Source organism: Engraulis encrasicolus, chromosome 2, assembly GCF_034702125.1.
Source record: "Engraulis encrasicolus isolate BLACKSEA-1 chromosome 2, IST_EnEncr_1.0, whole genome shotgun sequence".
NCBI lineage: Eukaryota > Metazoa > Chordata > Actinopteri > Clupeiformes > Engraulidae > Engraulis > Engraulis encrasicolus.
The window spans coordinates 30,745,754-30,767,733 of NC_085858.1; the positions used below are offsets into that span (position 1 = coordinate 30,745,754).

General features: G+C 42.1%; 1 protein-coding gene across 1 annotated transcript in view; it reads left to right on the forward strand.

Annotated features, from left to right (window-relative positions):
- The first annotated feature begins 545 nt into the window (after positions 1-545).
- LOC134464145 (transmembrane protein 235) overlaps positions 546-21,980 on the forward strand; it is a 28,073-nt gene continuing 6,638 nt past the window's right edge. The window contains exons 1-3 of the mRNA XM_063217608.1: positions 546-759; positions 1,227-1,298; positions 8,471-8,608. Coding sequence (XP_063073678.1) covers positions 546-759; positions 1,227-1,298; positions 8,471-8,608 — 424 coding nt within the window. The remainder of the gene's footprint in view (positions 760-1,226; positions 1,299-8,470; positions 8,609-21,980) is intronic.

Here is a 21,980-nt window from a genome sequence, read left to right on the forward strand (position 1 = left end):
AAACAATTTAAAATTCATGTTTTTTACAGTTACAGTCAGCAGAAGGTATCTGTTACACTGAAAGACAATTTCATTTTGCACGTCTTTGAACCTATGACCTATAGCGCCCCCGTTCACATGCTTATTTAGTCACATTCAATGTCAATCACGACCTAAATGGTTATTCTGAATTGTGAAGATGGTACAGCCGTTTACAAAGCTTATTGGCCGCATGTAGGTTTAAATATAGTAAAGTAGCCAACGAAACAAAAGGTGGAATAATTTGAGTTGCATATGAAATGGGTAGCCTACCTCTGTGCTGTAATACTGTAGAAGCCTGGTGAACCGAGTCTTCCTCGGCGGGAATTTATTTCAACTCAGTCTGGGTCCTCGCGCGCGGCTTCTTTGGGCATCGCTCCTCTAGAAAACGGTCTGCCGAGGAATATGCGGACAAACATATATTTCAGTTTTAAACAACTCGGCAGACGTTCATTTCGTTGGTTGTCCAGCCACTTTCTAAGAGTACCCTACCAGCTCCTGTTGTCTAATTGGTAATTGACCGTAGAATGCCAGCGGCGAAGAACAAACCCACGATGAAGTTCGGAGTAGTTGTTATTGCTGCATGTATACTGGGATTTTCCAGTTTCGGGCTTCTTGTTTTGGCTATTGGAAGCGAGTATTGGTATGTCATTCATGTGAATCCTTCAGATAACTGTTCAGACAGGCAAATCATGGAGGGAGTTCAGAGTTCTCATGCCGGATTGTGGAGAATCTACGAAGGTAAGTTGGTTTTGAATTGATAATTCAACATTTCTGTTATTAGACAGCCTCTGGGTAGCCTAAGCCTACTAATTAATGCAATACATCTACAATAAAGAATGCAGAGTTCATTCAACATTTAAAGAGTCAATTTAACACATTCTGTGGTGTATTTGGTCCCAGGCAACTCTTTAAGTGTTGAATTAACACTTATATAAGATAGATAGATAGCCTAAAGGAAAGAGGTGTAGCATGAACTCATAGAAATGTATCTTGCACTTATTCAGAGTATTTTTGTAGGCTACTATATAGTAACTATCCTATTGAAATGAAATGAATGAAAATTTGGCCACGTCAATTTTTTAAACGATCCCCTTCAGAGTTATAACAATGCAAGTCCACTAAGCCGCAGGTGCACTGTGGGTGAACTATAAGGCGCACTGTGTGGATGCACAGGGACACCATGCCCACTGTGTGTCTCCCTCCAGGACCGGACAACAGCCCGTACATCATCTCAGATGAGGCACCTAATCACACCGCCCTGGAGAAACACCTGCTCCGTAAGACACATCAAAACAACTCTTTTTGTTTTTTGTTTTTGTTTTTTTTATTTCAACTATCCACTTTCTTGTAAGTGACATTATACTGCTGTCATCACTCCTATGTTCATGACATGCGTGTGGGAAGAAATCATGGAGGCTTTGCAGCAGCCAACACACACTCACGCACGCAAGCACGCACGCACGCACGCACGCGCACACACACACACACACACACACACACACACACACATGTGTGCACGCATGCACTCACTCACACGCCCACACACTCGCACGATGCATGCATGCACACACGCAAACACACACACACACACACACACACACACACACACACACACACACACAGTCAGATGGCTGTACCCTGAAACACGGTTGTTTTTTTTTCATTTAAACAGACGATTTCCATTTAAATCAACCCCACTCCTACCCACCTCTGGAATTTTCCAATACCAACAACTACCATTTGAAAATTGCCCCCCTTGGTATTAAAAAAATTAAAATGGACTAATGCCCACTTAGGGCTCCCCAACGCCCCCCCCTGGGGGCTGTAGAGCCCCCGTTGAAAAACACTATAATAAATGCAATGCCTATCTCTCATAATCCCACTGCACATTATGCATAAACAAGGTAATATGCATAAACTAAAAATTGAATACAATTTGTCCTAAAGTGGTACTGCAAGAAGACCAGATGCTCAAGGCCTTTGGAGAGGACCTGTTGGCAGGATTGCTCTGTTGGTATGAATGGTTGATTTTTGCATGCATTTCAACATTTCAAAACAATATAGCTCCTGCAGACTTAGCATTTTACTTTTGCTTTATATTCACAATGTTTCAGGACCTTCATCAGTTCAAATCATCAATTTACCCGATGAAGGTCTAAGACTGAAACGTTGTAAATAAAGCAAAGGTGAAATGGTCAGTGTGCGGAAGGTTTTTAGTTACTCTGATTATAACTGAAAAATCAGTTATTTCAGAATGGCAAAAAATACTGTATCATGCCTTTAGGGTGGAGAACTATTAGCCTGGCGACGCCATCCTATGTTCTCCACCCAAAGATTTTGGCTCCACACATCGTCTGGCAAAAGCTTGGTCCGCTCACTGTTTAACCAATCAGCAAACAGTTGAGAGAGGTAACGCAGAACTCACCCGCGAAGTCCGTTATTGATTGGTTAAGGTAACACTATTCACACTTTTGTTTTGCTATTTGTATGCTTTTGCAACACTATATCATAACAGTCATGCTAATAAAGCACAATATGACTTTTAATTTAAATTGGCAACTCTAACTTAAATGGCAGAGTAAGATCAGACCATCTCCCACCCTCCACGGAGATGTATTCCTCTTAGCTTTTGCGAGACTGTTTGACAGAGTCAACAGTCGGCTTTCGCCCAGGCTGGAGAACTATTGGCATCTGTGCTGGTGAGTCTTCCTAGAAGCAATCACTCAAACTGATGAGCAATTTTCATCATTTGGAGAGCGGGGGGCAGGCCTGATTGGCCTCATCCGTGATGCGCAGCTTTCCTCTTTGTCAACACCATGTGTTTGTTTGTTTGTTTGTTTGTTTGTTTGTTTTGATTTAGCTCTTTTGCTTTCTTACATTATTCAGTCTGTAATGTGTTTTGATCCTACAGTATAGCCAGAGAGAGTAGAGAGACTTAAAGAATCTCTGGTATAGCTGTTGTAAGTTTATCATGTCATAATGAGTGGAAACATGAGAGACTGGACGTCTTAAGTAAAGATAAGTGTGAGTGGTTTGTGGTAGGTCTTGATGATTCAATCTTGAAGATTCAAGCTTGTTAAAGGGCAACACCATTTTTTTTTGATAATGAACATTATATTGCATTGCCCTTAGCTGACGGTCTTATCCAGTGACATTTCATTGATGAGAGGTAGGGAGAGGAAGGACACATCTAAAACATGACCTATGAACACCTTAAAGTGCCGATACTCTTGGGCGTTAGTGCATGATTTTTTTGTGTGCAAAATGTCTACCTTTTGATGTGATGAACAGATATACTGTGATAAGGACTTTTTTTCCTGTAACCTGAAGCATAGAAATTATAAAATCTCCTGCACACAGAACATTTTGTTGTTTCCTTTTATTTCACGCCATTTCTGAAATGGCAAATAAAAGAAAACATCAAGACCGAAATGTCGTGAAGAAAAGAAAACAGTGAAATGTTTAGTGTGCAGGGTTAGGGCAGAGGTTGGAGGCAGAGGCGCATCTTGCCACCAGGCAAGGCAGGCAGCCGCTTGGGGCCCCAAAGCCCCTAGATAGTGAATAACAGCCCATACTGTACTACAGTAGTGGAGATTTTGTTGCAAATGTTCATTAGTTTGCATTTTCACTTGGGGCCCCACCTGAACCTAGAATTGCCTCTGGATGGAGGGTTAGGGTGAAATGAAATGTGAAATGGTCAGTGTGCAGGGTTAGGTTTAGGGTGGTGGGGAGTTTTCATAGTTTCAGAATTGCGACCCAGAGGGAAAAAAAATCCCAAGTTTAACTGGAAGCAGTGGTGTAGTCTACGTAGAACGTGGGTATACGGAGTAAATTTTAGGGATTTCAGTATACTCACTTAAAATTGATTTATCCATTATTTTGAATAGCACAAATATATACAGTATACCCACTTCAAAAAATACTCAAATATACAGTATACCCACCAAAAAAAGTAGACTACACCACTGACTGGAAGTGAAGGGGCATGTGGTGGAGTAGAGGAGGGAAGGAAGGGGTCAATAGAGTGCAGTGTACCAAGCAAGCCAAGAAGAGACAATGCTAATTGGCATGCTGGTAGGCCGTGTATTGTTTCACTGATTGCGTTAGGACTGCATAAATGCCAGCTGCCAAGACCAGACATTGTGTTTCACATATGTAACTCTAGCCACATGCAATAATAACCGACGACATTTCATGCCTGCCACTTCTTAGTTTTTAACAAATGATTTTGCCCAGTCGGATGAAGTGAAATGGAATTGGAATATATACTGTAGTTGCTTCCTTGTCAATTAAACTTTGTTTTGTTATTAGTTGTCATACAGCTGTCTTCAATTTTCCAATAGCTGAATTTCAGATAACAGCCTAGTATTCCATCTCATCATTTGTCCCCCTGGATTTAAGCAATAGTGCTAGTAGCTTTTTAATTATTGTAGGCTATTGCATGGAGGTAATAAATATGGAGGGAAGGAAACCCCATCAAGCTCTCAGGCAACAACCTCAGCTGTTCCCTGTTGATTTGTCCACACACACTAAAACCACATGTGCTCTGTGGTATAATGCAGTGTCTGAGATCGAAGGTGTTAGGCCAAGCAGCTAACCGTTCATATTCCACTTGCAAACAAGACCTTGTGAATTAGGGATTACATCATTCAGGATGGGCATCCAGCTCTACAGTCTGTGTGTGTGTGTGTGTGTGTGTGTGTGTGTGTGTGTGTGTGTGTGTGTGTGTGTGTGTGTGTGTGTGTGTGTGTGTGTGTGTGTGTGTGTGTGTGTGTGTGTATGTGTGTGTGTGTGCACGTGCGTGCGTGCTTGCATGTTTGCGTTCGCGCGTGCGTGTTTCTGTGTCTATGTCTGTGTGTGTGTGTGTGTGTGTGTGTGCGCGTGCGTGCTTGCGTGTGTGTGTTCGCGCGTGCGTGTTTCTGTGTCTATGTGTGTGTGTCTGTGCGTCTATGTGTCTGTGTCACTTTCATGTACAGCATGTAAGCCTTCAGCATGCTGTTTGGTACTCAACCCGGCTCACTATTGACTTTGGTCAGTCTCTCTTCTTTGATGGGACATTGGAGGAGTTTAGATACTTAAAATTAAATCTTATTATTGTCAACGAAACATTGACCAGTTGTTTTTAGTTACACCCAAAATTGGCAAAGAAATTGTCCCTCATGCATTTATCACTTAGGTCCATTATTGGTCCGTGTAACACTTGCAGTGCTTTGATCCATTTTCGGAATTCACATGAAAAAGATGAAAATTGGGTTCAAAACTTCAATTTTCTATTTTCCAGACAACTCAATAAACAGAAAATTTATGTTGTTTGTTCATTTCATTGTAATATGTCGGTGCCCTTTGAAAGACAAAGTATGTGAATTTGGAACCAAAGTAAAATGAGTCAATAGTTAAATTTTCAATTTCTGCGTGGTGGTTGGACTGAATCATTCGCGCGGGGACCGGGGGATGTATTGGCTCAAGTAGCGGCAGATGTTTTGCGTAATGCCTACAAATGAATGGATTGCAAGTCAGCTTGAGACGTAGGCCTACAGATCTGACAGATAACTGACTCAGCTGTAGGCCAACCTGCAACAGCCTATATTGCAAAGGCCTATATTAGCCTATTTGTAATATTATCTTGACATTTCACAAAAATAAGACAGGCTTGAAATGCACGGGTGTAGCCTAAAGGGTGATTAAAACAAAGCAAGCGACATGAATGCGGAGTGCCTTATTGCTCGAGCGCGTCATTTCAGTTCAGTGGAAAGTTTGAAGCGCAACGTTATAACGGCAATGTAGGGCCTAGCCCACAGCCTGCTGTCAAGTGCAGCAACTGATTTTTTTTTTTCTATAGCCTAATCTGATTGTCTGAATTCTTAGGGGAGTTGGCCCATATGCAAACGGAGTTGCCGACCATTGATCTACAGTAAGCTGTGCGTGCCCAACGGGCAGCCCTCTGAGTTCGGAGTTGGGTTCTGAGTTCGTCTCTGGCGTGTTGGCAGGGGAGGTGAAAGCGGGTTGTTGAAAAGTTTGCAGGTTGGCTACGACTACAGCTGAGCCAGTCATTCTGTCCGAGTTGTAGACCTACGTCTCCAAGCTGACTTGCCATCCATTTCATTTGTAGGCTAGGCAAACTGGCGCTACTTGAGCCAATAGCCTACCTACATCCCCCGGTCCCTGCGCGAATGGTTCAGTCCAACCACCACGCAGAAATTGAAAATTGAAATATTGACTCATTTTACTTTGGTTTCAAATTCACATAATTTGTCTTTCAAAAGCCACAGACAAATGACAATGACATGAAAAAACAACATCCATTTTCTGTTTTCTGAGTTGTCTGGAAAATTGAAAATTGAAATTTTGAACCAATTTTTCATGTCTTTCAAGTAAATTCGGAAAATGGATCAAAGCACTGCAAAGCGGGTCCGTGTACTTTTTCGTTCATTCATTATTCTATTTTGGAATGAAATATGAAATTCAAAAAAGGGTGCAACTTCTTTTTTTGATTAAAGCAATACAAGCAGAAATGGCTGTATTTTGTTTTCTGCATGTGTTACTTCATACCATAATAGCATTATAAAAAATGACAATATTTTTGATCGTTTTTCAATTTGTGATATTTGGCTATTTCATTTGACTGACCCCTCCCCCTCTGTTTACCCGGAAGGAAAGTTTGCCGTCTGAAACGCATCAGAAAAGGTCTAGCTACCAAACGAGACACAGAACAGTAGCTGGAGCCAGAGACACAACAGAAAAATAATATAATGATGAAAAACATTTTTGCGATGTACAGGCTAGTAGGCCTATGCGCAGCACGCGTGATGGTTAGGCCTGTATTGGAGCGTGCGTCCGCCTTATAAAATAGAGATGAAGTTCCCTTTATGTTATGGACTCAACTTTATAGCCTAAATAAAGGCTAAAGTCTCTGGAATCAATAACCTATTATACCCTTTCACATAGTAATATGCATAAGGGAGCAAACGGTCCAAAGCAGTGTTCTCACGCAAACTGTTGCGTATTCTGGCAAGTGTAATGAGCTGAAGCGCGCACTCTCCATACCGGGTTTTACGCATGTTGAATACACATTTCGCTTTGGTGTATTTGGAACATTAGTGATATTGTTGGAAAGCAATATGTCCGGGTAGAAACACTTAAAGGCTTGAGATGAACTGTGAAACTGATGCTGATCGTAAGAACTGTCAATGTTCTCGATGACAGTTGGTCTACCCCTTCCCATCGAAGATATCTGTCCCGGTCGCACAGCTGCACTTCTGTTGGATTAGGACGCTATAATAGGCTATATGGCCAAATACAATCAAGTGTTAAGACCAGGCCTAAGCACATGAAATGTTGTTTCGAAAGTTAAATTGGTTGATAGGTTTAAGTAAAAAAAATAGACGGTAAATCATTCTTCTACCCCCCTCTAGGACGCCCTACTCAATGGTGGTGACGCGTATGCACATGCTTGTGGCGCTTGCTTGATATGGATAGCCCACGCAACCATCTCACAAATTCCTCGCACAGTCATCACAGATCGACCACATCGTTGAAGTGTAGCAACGTTCTGTATATTGCATCAACAATGCCTGCAAAGTCCGTTTGCCTCCAAAGAAACCATGTAATGAAGGCTCAACCAGCCTTCCAGGATTTACTCTCAGGTCACCCGAATTCTGAATAAACAAAAGACGCAATTCAGAAGGACATTTTTCTTTATTGCTTTTCTCTCTTTTCTAAGATTCAACATTTCATTTTCAGTACCTACAAAATAGCAAAATATGGCGCTTCGTTCCATTTCATAAGTGATATTCAAGCGTAAATCATCATAAACGAGTCCTTATTCCTTTCGCGTGTGATATCCAAAATAGAATAATGAATGAACGAAAATATACACGGACCCAAAGCGTTACACGGACCATTATTCATCACTTAGGTCCATTACTTCACAATTTCAGACCATATCACTCCTTTTCAAACATACTGCTCCTGTTTCTGAATGGTCTCAGTCCCACCTCCTCTCTCTTTCTTCGATTTGTTGTAGCGGTAATAGTATTACTCTGATAGCTTGCAAATGACATTACTGTAGTGTGCTAGGTGGGTGGGTGGTGTTGGGGGGCTCGTTTGGAGATCATCGTTTGCAAGTGTGTGAGTGTGCTTATGTGTCGATTGTGTGTATACAAGCCTTGTTTTTCTTTTTCTTTCTTTAAATTGACATTAGGAGCACCCTCAAAAACAATATGGCACATCTCAAGGAGTTTTCCTCGAAATAAATAAATAAATAAATAATAAAACATGTGTGTACATTGACAGTATGTGTGTGTACATGAACTCTCCTGTCTGAAAGCTTGCTGTGCGTGTGTGTGTGTGTGTGTGTGTGTGTTTGTGTGTGTGTGTGTGTGTGTGTGCGTGTGTGTGTTTGTGTGTGTGTGTGTGTGCCCATGTGTCCGTGTGTGTGTGTGTGTTCCAGGTTTGCACAGGGCGGTGGTAGTGCTCTTGCCTCTGAACCTCTTGTTGCTGGTGGCAGGAGGCCTGTGCTCTCTCTACAGTGTCCTCACCAGCAGCAGCTGTCTCCTGAAAGCCACCGCCACCTACATCCTCCTCTGCAGTAAGTCCAGCTTTACTCCTCTCATTCTCTCTCTCTCTCTCTCTCTCTCTCTCTCTCTCTCTCTCTCTCTCTCTCTCTCTCTCTCTCTCTCTCATACACACACACACACACACCGCATTGTAGCTACCTGTCACTCATTTTGTGTGACAAGTAATTTCATGTGTGCATCCACAAATGAAGTGTGGAACACTGCAATGTAGAACAGGGCTTGCTGACCTTTTCCAAGCTGGGGCCCACTTGAAATTTTCACAAATGTTCGTGGCCCACCTCTGACTCAATTAACAATAGAAGTAAAATAGATAGTCAACATCAACACACACACAGATCTTATTTTGATTTTTAGAAAATTATTTCAAGGCCCACTTGGAATTGCTTTAGAGCCCACAGTCACTGACATATAATATATAACCAAGACCAGTACAGTGGTCTCATGTTGCAAACAGACTATCTACATTTGAATACTGTGCACATAAACCATGACACCAGTGATCTCATGGTACTACAAACAATGCTGTGCATGCTGGTAGCCCCATAATGCACGCCATACCATCTGAGGCACGCTGTAATAAGTCATTGAAAGGTTAATTACCATAGTACTCCTCTACTATGACATAACACAGGGGCCTTTAGTAATGCACTACAACTCGGCCATTGCCATGCCAACAAATTTATCACGCCATGTTTTAACGGGTTAAACATGAAACCAGTACAGTGGTCTCATGGTATAGAGTATCTACGTTTAAATGCTGTGCACCAAAACCACGTGATCACTGAACAGAGTATCTACTGAATGTTTAAACCATGCGACCCAAGCCGTACGTCTGCCAAGAAATGTAGCCTACGTAAGCACTACATAGTGCACAAACAGGAAGTGCCGCTGTTAAGAATAGCTACTGTGGAGAAGCACAAGAGAACTATGATTATATAAACACAATGATACACATGATCAGGATACGTAGCTGTTCCAGTCACAGCACCAGAGGCTTCGGGAGGGATGTTTACTAACGTTCTACTGCCAAACTCTGCTAGTTGCAGTTTAAAGTTTAGCTGTTTTTCATCATCTAGAAGCTTGGGGGCCCCAAGCGGCTGCCTGCCTAGCCTGGTGACAAGATGCGCCTCTGCTGACGGTAACCAGACAACCGGTTTAGTGGGGAGCAATGACGTTTACGTTATGTAGGAGTAATTACAGAAGCAGGATGAGCAGCTGTTAAGACGTGTTACCGGCGTAGCGCATGGGTGGGGAACTATTTTGTAAAGCAGTCTTAGAAATTACATTTGCAATACAATTAAGTTATATTTTCAGGGGACCCAGTGAAGGTGGGTCTGTTGTAAAAGTGGCCACCTTCAATATAGGCCTTAAGTGCAGGGGGAAATCCTGGTTTGTGTTCATATTACGTGACTTGGAGGACTTTATACAATTTGAAGTGGCCCTTCGAATGAAAGAAGTTCCCCAGCCCTGCCGTAGACCAGTCTCAACCTTTTCAGAATGACCTTGAGCCCATACAACCCCAGCTGTCTTCTGAGAAAGACTACGGTAGAGAAATACAACAGAATTATGAACATGATGGCCATTCCAGGAAGTCATATTGGACTGATTTATTTTGAGAAAATAAATCCACATTGCTCAGGACTAAAAGTAGCCTATGCATACTGTATCAGCATTGTGCACCTGCATACTAGCCCTAATGTTGGTGGATATGCTATCAGTCACAGCCTCTCTGCTAGCCTCTGCATGTATGGTCTGCATGCTCTCTATGCACCCAGTCCAAGCGCGGAGCGGCCATCGGGAGATCGGGGACTTGTCCCGGTGGGCCGCGGCCGCGAAATGTAACAATGTAATGAGACCGCGTCGTTTTCTCACCCAGCCCTAAAGTTTCCTGAGTCTAGCCATCAGGGCTATCTTTCTACTTTTCTATTTCCACTTCACCTGATGTAATGTTTTTGACTGGCCAGTATATATACCGTCTACCAGACGGCAATACCTCAGTGACGGTGTCAGACAGTAAATTGGCCACACCCCTTCCCTACTGATAATGTTCATACACCGTAGATTGCGGAAGTTTACTAGATCTTAGTAACACAGTTTCGTTTTCAGTATTAGAAGAACCTGTGATATTTAGATTGGTTACCAAGGGATGGAAATATTAATAAGTTGTGATTTATTTTCCGATTTCCACATGACTGTTTCAGTTTACAGTCTGCCAGTGCAGATTCACTTGTTCTGTGGTTATTGACTTGTAGGCCGTAGGGTGACAGCCCTTTTCGTTCAGCCTCGCTCCACAGCTTCCGAACAGCAGGTCCATTAGATGATGAAACGACCAAAGCTATGTTCAACTTACCGTGAAATGTCCGCTTCATGTAATCGTGCACGTAATTAAAACGGTGACATTTTAGTAAGAAATCTTATCCTCTGTAGGGAATGACGATTTTTACGTCACTGTACACCATGTGACCGTTTTAAACCAATCACGTAGCCGATTTACGGGGAAAAAGTGGCAAGCCGTCTGAAAAACTGAAAATAATGACAAGCCGTCTGTTGTTGTTAAGTCTGACCAACCTATAAGAATCTCCCAAGATACCCTTTTGAAGACGGTATATAATAACAATTATCAAAAATAATACTCGTGCCTACATTTCTGGATTGGGACAAATTCTAAATAAATAATAAATAGTGCTTTATTTACTGAACAAAGCACAATTATGCAATTGACATTTCATACTGTGGATTTGAGCAATTAATGGAAACAATTGCAATAAGTAGGCTATAGATAACCCAGGCTATTGATAACCCTCTAAGTGATTGTAACTCCAAACAGTGCTTTGTTTATAGCACCAACAACTATTGTGCAAGTGGATGATAAGGTTACCTTTTCATGTTCACATATAATAACAATTATTAAAAATAATACTCATGCATATATCTCTGGATTGGGATAAGTTCTAAATAAATTATAAACAGTGCTTTATTTACAGCACAAGGCACAATTTTGCAATTGACATTTCATACTGTGGTTTTGAGCAATTAATGGAAACAATTGCAATAAGTAGGCTATAGATAACCCAGTCTATTGATAACCCTCTAAGTGATTGTAACTCCAAACAGTGCTTTGTTTATAGCACCAACAACTATTGTGCAAGTGGATGATAAGGTTACCTTTTCATGTTCACATATAATAACAATTATTAAAAATAATACTCATGCATATATCTCTGGATTGGGATAAGTTCTAAATAAATTATAAACAGTGCTTTATTTACAGCACAAGGCACAATTTTGCAATTGACATTTCATACTGTGGTTTTGAGCAATTAATGGAAACAATTACAATAAGTAGGCTATAGATAACCCAGGCTATTGATAACCCTCTAAGTGATTGCAACAGTGCTTTGTTTATAGCACCAACAACTATTATGCAAGTGGATGATAAGGTTACCTTTTCATATTTACATTAATAAATGGAAATAATCTAATGATCAATGATAAGGACCATTCAGGTATTCATGTATTCATTTATTCACTTATAACTATACAACAAATAAAAAAATCAAAACAAGTGGCCTACACATGAACCGGCATTTTCATGAACTGGCATTAACTTATATACATAACCATAATAAAAGGAATAATAATGCTACAAATGGAATAGAATGGCAGAATGCAGTTGGGGGCCATGCACATGACATGCCAGGACTGTGACTAAGCAGCCTCTTCAAAAGCAATGCTGCTGTGTAAAGTGTCCGTGTCTCCTCTGCTGTGGTTGGTTGCTTTGACTTCCTCCTTTCCGTGTCGCTGTCTGTCTGGCTCATTTCGCTGGACTGAGTCGTCTCCGCACCTGATGGTAACAAGTCCAAGACTGCATTCGTCGACAAGTTCTCAGCAAAAACCAGTTCAGATGTGTTGCGTTTGGCGGGGGTGTGGAACACTAGCTGAGGAAAATCACGACTGAGCCTCTTCTTCAATATATCCTGTCTGTAACTCAAATCAACAAAAAAGAGGCATATCAGTACAAGCATAGTGGGGCTTCATGTTGTCGCTGATATGCAATAGCCACCCTCACAAATTAACTCGGAGTGAATAAATAATATTGGTGGAGTTTACTTGCTATGCAACAGATATAATACCAAGTATTCCAAAGGGAAGCACATACTGTAACAAACATCACACTATCAAGAATACTGCCATCCTCCTTATTTCAAAATATTACAAGTACAGTATGTGCAGATGACAAGCAGAGTGTTAGAGAATAATTTCAGTCAATTTCAACATGCAGTTGTAATGCTCACACTACCCTGGACGTGTCAGTACTAGAGATTTTTTTTTCTTCTTCTTCAGCCTTTTCCGAGATTCTGGTCATTGTAATGAGGGCAGCGCTTTGTTTACATTTCAAAAAACATTTTTATTTATTCCCAAAAACATCCAAAAGGTTATACAACATCAGCCGACAACTAGCAAACAGCGACACCCTTTAAATATTTGGAGTAGGCCTATGCTGTAAACAATGTAAATGTAAACAAACGCTGCCCCCATTAGAATAGCTCATATCTCGGAAAGGGCTGAGCCGAAAAATGTGCCATCACCGGGTACTGACAAGTCAAGGGTATGAGCAATACAACAGCATATTGAAATTGACTGAAGTGGTCCTTTAAGACACATGTGTGAACTTTCCCTTGGATTTGACAAATTCGTAATACACTGACTTGCAATTACCTGTAGGTTGAAGCGCATCAACACCTTCACTTGACTGCACAAGGGCAATAAAGGCCTTCCTCAGTTGGCTCATCCTCAGCACCTCTTGGTTGATCAGCAGCCTTTGGCGGATTACCCTCTCGCAGAATAACTTGTAGCTCAGATCAAATGTTGGCCCAATCCTTACAAAAATATAGAAGAAGATGTGTGTTGTGAGAGCTTTCGTTGTGAGATCCATGTTGTGAGAACAAACTGTCTCAATCATAGGACACACATTGTACTGTGTTTCTATATGAAATTAAGATTGACTTACTGTTCTTTCTCTGCTCTGACAGGCTCACTCAAAAACCTTGTGTACTCTCTGTAGCAACTTCTGTGGTACTGCACCTCCAGAGCCACACAGTCTCTGTCCTTGATGTGAATGAGGATGCTCTGGTCTTCCTTTCCTTCAGCTGCTTCCTGCAACTTGCCTTGTACAAAAGAAAAGAAAAAAGAATGAATAAATAGACAGGTAAACAATTAGACATTTTTCCTGGTGAAGTGGTATTGTAAAAAAAATGGCGATGGGTGTTGCACCCCCCAAAAAAGCATTCCGTAGCCTCTTACTGCAGATGGGGTTGCCAGCGGGCCTATTCACTATTTGCTGAAAACGACATCATAACAACATTGCTATGACAGTACAGAGTAACAGATTAAGACATACATATTACAATTTTGGTGACAGTAAGGTTATAACATAGGTGCTGCGCTAAGGGGTTAAGCACACAGATGTACAGCACAGCCAGGACACACCTCTTGAGCCTGGTCACTGAGGCTGCCCAGGGACAGAAGCGGAAAAATCCCAAGTGTACAAGTGAGAGAGGGGGGCAGTGGGGGGTGGGGGAATGGGATGGCAGAAGCAGTGTCTTAACCAGACAGGCCATCAGGTTGAGGAGCCACATTTCTGAACAGATATTCAGTGTCATATCAACATCAGGCATGCTTTGACATCCATATAAACATACACCCTATCCTATTTAAGACAAAGTGTGATTCATTTAAACATCTAAAACCTAAAACACTGGGGGTACTATAGGCATGGGGATGTTTTGCAGGCTATTGGAATGTAATTTCACACCCACACACATACACAACACATTATTCCAATTCACACGTGCATTCATATTAGAATTAGACAAAAAAACAATGATTGTGCAGCAGTGTGGGCTAGATAGTCAGTCAACTTCTACTAACATCTGTGTGTGTGTGTGGTTTGGGGGATGGGATGCATTCGCATAGACTGTGTGGTAGGGGTGAGAGTAGTCTTACCTGCGGTTAAAGTCTGTGTTTTCGTTCTTTTTGACCTCTGCCACTCGCGACGATAAATTTGCTGTCTTTCTTGCAAATCATGCAGACAGCAGGAAGAACGGGGCCAGAGCTCGTGATGGCCAAGCTTGATCTGGATCGCAGTTTCCTGGTCGGAGTGGTGGTCACAGCCGATGAAGCGGAGGTAGCCTGGCTAGTTTGGGGGTCTTGTTGGCCATCTCCCCTCTCTGCCTCTCGGAAGACACGCCGTGTGACTCGTTCAATTACCCGCTTGTCAATAAACCTCCGGTAGCATGTGGGATGGAAAGCCGCATCCTCGGGAATTTCGTCAAACTCCAACTCAATACATTGCTTAAAATGTTCTGCTACTCTGCACTCACCCTTCAATTCTAGCCACTGCCGAAAATTTCGACATGTATTCCACCGTATGTTGGTGAAATTCTGTGTTTCTTCATGCTTGACCGAAGATATATGCATGATGTAACACAACTTGCGTTTCGAAGATGTCTTTTTTTGTACATTTTCGGTCGAGATTTCGTCTTCCTCGGTAATACTAGATGATCGACCAGCTCCTTCGGTAGCCATGCTTCTTCCGTTTACTCCACATCTCAGCTGACATAGCAGTTAGCTGATTCGTTCCTTCTGATGACGCCTCAACCGTGGCACCTCTCGAGGTGAAAAGTATTATTACGCCGGCCGAATATCTACATACGCCTCGGAGACAGTAGTTCATCATTACACGTTGCGAATTTGAATAGCCTTGCAGTGCGGACTAATCCGAACGGAGGTTTTAAATCCTCTATATAAGTCTTTCTTTTTTATGAACTGAATGTCTGTTTGTTCGGAGGCTGTGGAGCGAAGTTAGGTTTCTGAAGCACTTTTCGAGGGTCACCTTCCGGCCTATTGGGTTACGAACAGTAGGGTGCATCAGTTGCCCCCTATGAAAAGATATCGCCTTGGCCCTATAGTAAAAATGTTCTACACCCAGTAAAAACACACTGTGTAAAATATTTAGAAATTTGGATGAAGTCTACCGGGGCCACCAGCCCCATGAAAATAGAAAATAATGGTGATAGTCAGAATCTTGGAATAGAAATGGACATTTTGCTGCATAAAGCTACCCAATAAAAAACATGTTGTCTCAGCTCTGTGATAAAAATGTTCTATGCACAGTAAAATCACTCTGTGTAAAATATTTTGAAATTTGGATGAAGTCTACCGGGGCCACCAGCCCCATGAAAATAGAAAATAATGGTGACAGTCAAAATCATGGATAGAAACAGGGCTGGACTGGCCATCTGGCATGGCGGGCATTTCCCGGTGAGCCCCGTACCCTCGTGGGCCCCCATTTATTTTTTTTACATTACTGAAATTAGGGGCCCATGAGGGTGCAGGGCCCACCGGTGAGTCAGTTCTCCGGCACTAATAATCTCCTTAAATCCAAAAGTGCCCGGGCCCTATTTATCGCCCAGTCCAGCCCTGAATAGAAATGGACATTTTGCTGCATAAAGCTACCCAATAAAAACATATTGCCTCAGCTGTGTGATAAAAAAAATGTTCTATGCACAGTAAAATCACTCTGTGGAAAATGTGTTGAAATTTAGATCAATTCTACTGGGTCCACCAGGCCCATGAAAATACAAAACAATGGTGATAGTGATGGGCAACCTGGATTCCAAAGTCCAGTGCCACATATATAGCCAATATAATGAACCAGATGACCCGCTGCCAGTATCAAGCAAGAGATTGCGAAGTTGTATGACTTTTGTGTGCTTCACCTGTGGGCCTACAGGATTGTACAGGTAGCTGTTAATACCTGGTGGAGCATCTGTACTAAAGCTGTGAATGCTCCTTGGAATGACTTGTGTTTTTTTTAAGAAATCCCTGCAGTAGCTCAATAGAGTACATACAATAAAACTGTATGTGATGTTGGAAAGAGTGGCTTCCCAAAACCTGTACTTAAGTGGCTTCTAGGTATGTCATGGGTATCACCAGGTCCAGAGTCCATTGCCAAGGGCCTCTCAGGTAAGTTATGGTACTCATCTGATGGAGTAAAGTGAAATACCGATACTACCACAGGCGATGGGATAAAGAAGTAATGGCACTCTTCAATACAGTTGTATTGACTGCTTTGTAGCCTAGGCATTCCAAGGAACATTCACAGCTTTGGTACAGATGTTCCTCCATGAATTGTAGGCCCACAGGTGAAACACACAAATATAACAGTCATGCAGCTTTGCAATCTCTTGCTTGATACTAGCAGTGGTCCAAGGCAGCAAGGAATTGATATTGTGTTGCAAAAGAGCAAATTTGCCTAAATATAGCAGTTTGACCATCAGTCTGTCCTGAAACTGAAGTCTGTGTAAGTGGATAGACTGAATACACAACCTGCTTAGATATTCCTTCTGTTTGTGCTCCCAATACAGGTGATCTCACTAATTACCTCATCAACCTGGCTTAAGTGGTAATTAGGCTCAGCTGGTTCATTATATTGGCTGGGGCAAATGTGTCACGCGGTTTGTCCACCTCTGTTTTAAGACAATGGCAAACCTAGATTCAAAAGCCACAATCCAGTGCCACAGATTTCAAATTACCTGGTTTTACCTGTCCAATTGCCCTAACTGGAAAGGTAAAAACTAGGTATGTCATTTGGAATATGTGGCACTGGACTTCAGCTTTGGAATCCAGGTTGCCCATCACCATCACCATTATTTTGTATTTTCATGGGCCTGGTGGACCCGGTAGAATTCATCTAAATTTCAACATATTTTACACAGATTGATTTTACTGTGCATAGAACATTTTTATCACAGAGCTGAGACAATATGTTTTTTATTGGGTAGCTTTATGCAGCAAAATGTCCATTTCTATTCCAAGATTCTGACTATCACCATTATTTTCTATTTTCATGGGGCTGGTGGCCCCGGTGGACTTCATCCGAATTTCAAAATATTTTACACAGTGTGTTTTTACTGGGTGTAGAACATTTTTACTATAGGGCCAAGGCAATATCTTTTCATAGGGGGCATCTGATGCACCCTAACGAACAGACTTCATCAAGTGGTAAGGAAGTGAACTGCAGCGAAGCAGGAATACACACCACAGAAGGCTGGTTTTGTTGTGATGGCATTGATTTGTTAGAACTATCGGTATATCTCCTTATAGTCGAAATAATGTTATTATCATACATATATTTATATGTGGCATATTTAGGATGTAGCCTATGTAATGTCTGAAGAAATGGAACACAATAATTACCACACAAGATACTGATGTGAGCAGTGCTGGGTGTGTAAACTGTAGATTTAAGTGTAGCCTAATTGCAAGAAACAAAGACATTTGCTGCAACGAAGATAGCGTTTTAAGATAGGCCTACACCGTTTGGTTATTAATTTTGTTGACTTATGGTTGTGCTTTGAATTAGCCTAGGTTTGGCTTAGTTGCTGCATGGTGGGTTTATTGCACAATGTAGACAGACTTTTTGTAAGCTATAGCCTACTCTTCTAAAAATCTCCACACTCAAAACTTTGTGCCCGTGCTCATCCTGTCTTCCTTAAACGATATTTCAATAGGCCTACAAACTGTCAAAATGACAGTGGAGTGCACATTTTCATGGAACAGTATGTAGCCTAACCTGCAATGTTCTATGGTGAATGCTTTGGACTGTGATGCTGGCTGTGTATTTCATCAAGGTGTAGGCTACAATTCTTCACTTCAGGTTGATATTTTGACAACACTAATGTCCACATGTAGTACGACTGCAGATTTCGTGGTTTTTGTCTTTTTGGTTAGGGAACCATGTTGTTCGCGCTGTTGGGGGGGTTAAAAAGGGCCACCAAGGGGAAAATTGTCCCGGTGGGAAAAGTCGTCCCACTCCGCCCCTGACCCAGTCTACAGCTGGCATTTCAGTTTTCCCTAATTGGGGAGTAGCATCCAACTGCAGTTTGCAGAAGTGGGCAGGTCTGGATTTCTGAGATCCCGCCCCTCCCATTTTGGATCTCGCCCCTCCTATTTTTCCTATTAGTCCTATAGTAGTCTGTACAGTCCCACACCATCCCGACGTCACCCTATTTGAGAATTTGCGCCAAATGTCTTCTCCGGCGAATGCATAGTCTAGGCCTACACTATTCTATGCACACAGCTTGTATCGTGTCTCGTCGTTTGGAGTGCTAAATAAATGTAGGCCTATTTACTAAACACTGGACATAGAATCATTCATCAATCATAATAGGATACTCGATGGCGGTAGGCCCAAGTTTAGCACACTAGCATACATTGATGACTCTTATAGCTGCTTTGGACAATAATAATGCCTATGTAGGCTAATTGCGGTGTGAAGTGGTTTGTATTATGTCTCGTCGTTGGTTAAGTAAATATATTTACTAAACACTGGACATAGCATCATTCGTCAATCATAATAGCGCACCATATTTGAGAAATGGACCCAAATTATCTGGCGAATGCAGTAGGCTTATTCTATGCACACAGCTTGTTATCGTGTCTCGTCGTTTGAAGTGTTAAGTAAATATATTTAGACCTACTAAACACTGGACATAGAATCATCCATCAATAGCGAATGCGTTACCCTGTATTCTAGGGAGATTGTATCGTGTCTCGTTGTTCGGAGTGTTAAGTAAATAGGCCTACATTTACTAAACACTGGGCATAGAATCATTCATCAATAATAGTGAATGCGTTGTTGGCTACACTGTATTCTATGCACACAGCTTGTATCATGTCTCGTCGTTTGGAGTGCTAATTAAATATATTTAGCCTACTAAATAGGCCTATATTTAATTTTCATTTTCCACGTTCCAATTGCATGAGTGTTTATACTCATGAACGGCGTGACGTTTTCCATGTGCGTTACGCCCATTTGTGGGGGAAAACAACCCATGCAAGTCAATTGGTGATGTTGGGGATTAATACACGTAAGATACGGACCTGTAGACTATCGTTGTTCACGCGCAACATGCCGAAAACGTGTTGTGTTGCCGGCTGTTCAAATAATACAGCCAAACAGCCGTGGCTGAAGCATGGAATGTGTTCATTTAGGCTAGACGATTTAGCATGTAAGTCAATGAGACATTCGGTTTGTTTTCACCCATAAAGGGGCGTAACGCAAATTTAAGAGCAAAGTACCCGGATGGTCGTTCATGAGTATTTCCATTTACATAGAATAATTTGTCCTTGACCTTACTTTCTCTTTCATAGCAAAGGAGAAGATTGAAACGGTCTCTGCAACTTCTTTAGGTTCCATTGATTTAATGATAATGTTAAGCGCTGTTAGACGGTTAAAAACAAAAGGTTAATGCTAAATGTGTCAGGGTGTCAGTTTGGAAGCGGGGCAGATGCACGAAGGATAGGCCTACCAAAGGCTACTGCAATGGCCTGCTCAGAGTCCAGTCCCCAAATCCTTTGATTGTGGCGACAGCATCCAGGCTTTGGGACTTTGAAGAATGTGCTCATGCTTTTCAATGATGGGTAGGCCTATGTTTAATTTCGAGCGGATCACACATGGAGTAGCCTAATTCGCCACTGCACAGGCGTTTTACTGCCTACTTTAGTTGTAGTAGCCTACCCATCTTTCGAATTTTAGAAACTGGCACCAAATATCTGGTCTTCAAACTAAGATACTAAGAAGAGACACTTAATATTAATTCAAATTAGACCCATGCGTTAACAAATACTACATGTAGCTTATATTAGCTAATAATAATAATAATAATAGCTTTATTTCCCTCGGGATTAATACATTATACTAAACAGGGTCGCGTGCTGTTCATCGCGCGGTTCACTCAAAGCTCCCCGCTCGTGTTTCCTACACTCCCCCAAACCATTATACATTAGTGGAGTAGAGAGAGTGGATCTACGATTTTATTTGTGAAAACTCTGCGTCTCTGCTCTGCACGGTGCAGTGACTTCCAGAGCTATTTTTCTTCCCATGTAGAAGCTTAGCGCTGCCGCTGAATGACAAGGGGGAGGCACTCGATGTGCTCAGGGGGGAGGAGGAAGATGTGCTCAGGGGGGAGGAGGGAGATGTGATCCAGACCTGCCCCCCGCCCTGCACACTGCAGTTGAACATACTTGTAATTGGGAGGGAAAGTAATCTCATTGCCCCCTGCTGGCAACGTTCCAAGCCCCTGCATCAAATGAATGGGTTTTGTCTTTGAAAAATTACATCTTGGCCCTGACGACGAAGTAGGAGTAGTGGCAGTCATATAATATGCATGTTTGCTCGTTTCATCGAATCAGGTGGTAAAATGTTCAGTTTTTCACTGATCTGCAGTGATTTTAATATTCTTAAAAAAGCTAATACAGAACTACACTGACTGGCATGTGTGACGTGTTACCTCCATGTAATTAGCATAGCCAAATTAGCATAGCCAAACATGAGCCAGAGAGGTGGTTACTCGTCACCACAGAAGCCATCATATCTACTAGAGAAGTTAAAACCAAACCAAACTAATCGCATGTATATATGTGTAATAAGAAGACAATATGGAACTCACAGGATTACAAGAATGTGAAGAAACGCAAAGAGCTTGCGTTCATTCACGTTCATTTGTTTCTCCGAGGCGCGAAGCACAGCATGCTTGGAGCTGTAGTCAGTTTCCGACCAGATTGGTACAATTTCTTTTTTTGCTTAAAAGGGCAAAAAATGACTCAAGATTTTCACAGGTAGTAGTTCATCCTATTGTGTAAGCTGAAAAATGTGTCTGGTGTTATAGTTCCTAGGCATATCTTTGTGGGATTTTTTTAAAAACTCGTCTATGGGAGTTTCAATAGGATCGCCCTGGTGTTTGGAACGTAACCGCTAGGATCGCTGTTTTCCACTTTCCCTCCCAATAGGTGATATAATTGTATGCAGTGTTCGAATTATGCCGATAATTTCGGGGGGTCTCGGGGGTTTTTTTTGCGCACGGGGGTGGGTGCTTGCGACTGTCTAAGAGCACGCGTGCACGCGCGGGGGGGTGGTGGTGGAGGGTCGTAGCGCTCGTCTCAGAGCGCGAATCTCGAAAGGACTATATCTAATGAACGTTCCAGGTATCGCTCGCGATTTACAGCGTGATGATGTGTACATTTACATCATGGAGTATTGAAAGAAAGTAGCTGGTCAAAACCATGACAAGCGTGAAGGCCTTCACGTTACCGTTCCACAGCGCACCTAAACAGTTACTTCCAAAGAAAGTACAGACAGAAGAACAATTACTTGGGGGTAAATGCATTGGCCAAGGTGTAGTACGGGGGCGTGGCCCGAGGACACGAGTGGATGGAAAATTAACTCCCTTGCGCATGGTCAGTGGGTGTTACGCCATGATGGATTACATTTCCGTACTCCGCAAAATCCGGAAACTCCGCAAAAATGTGCCGAAAGAG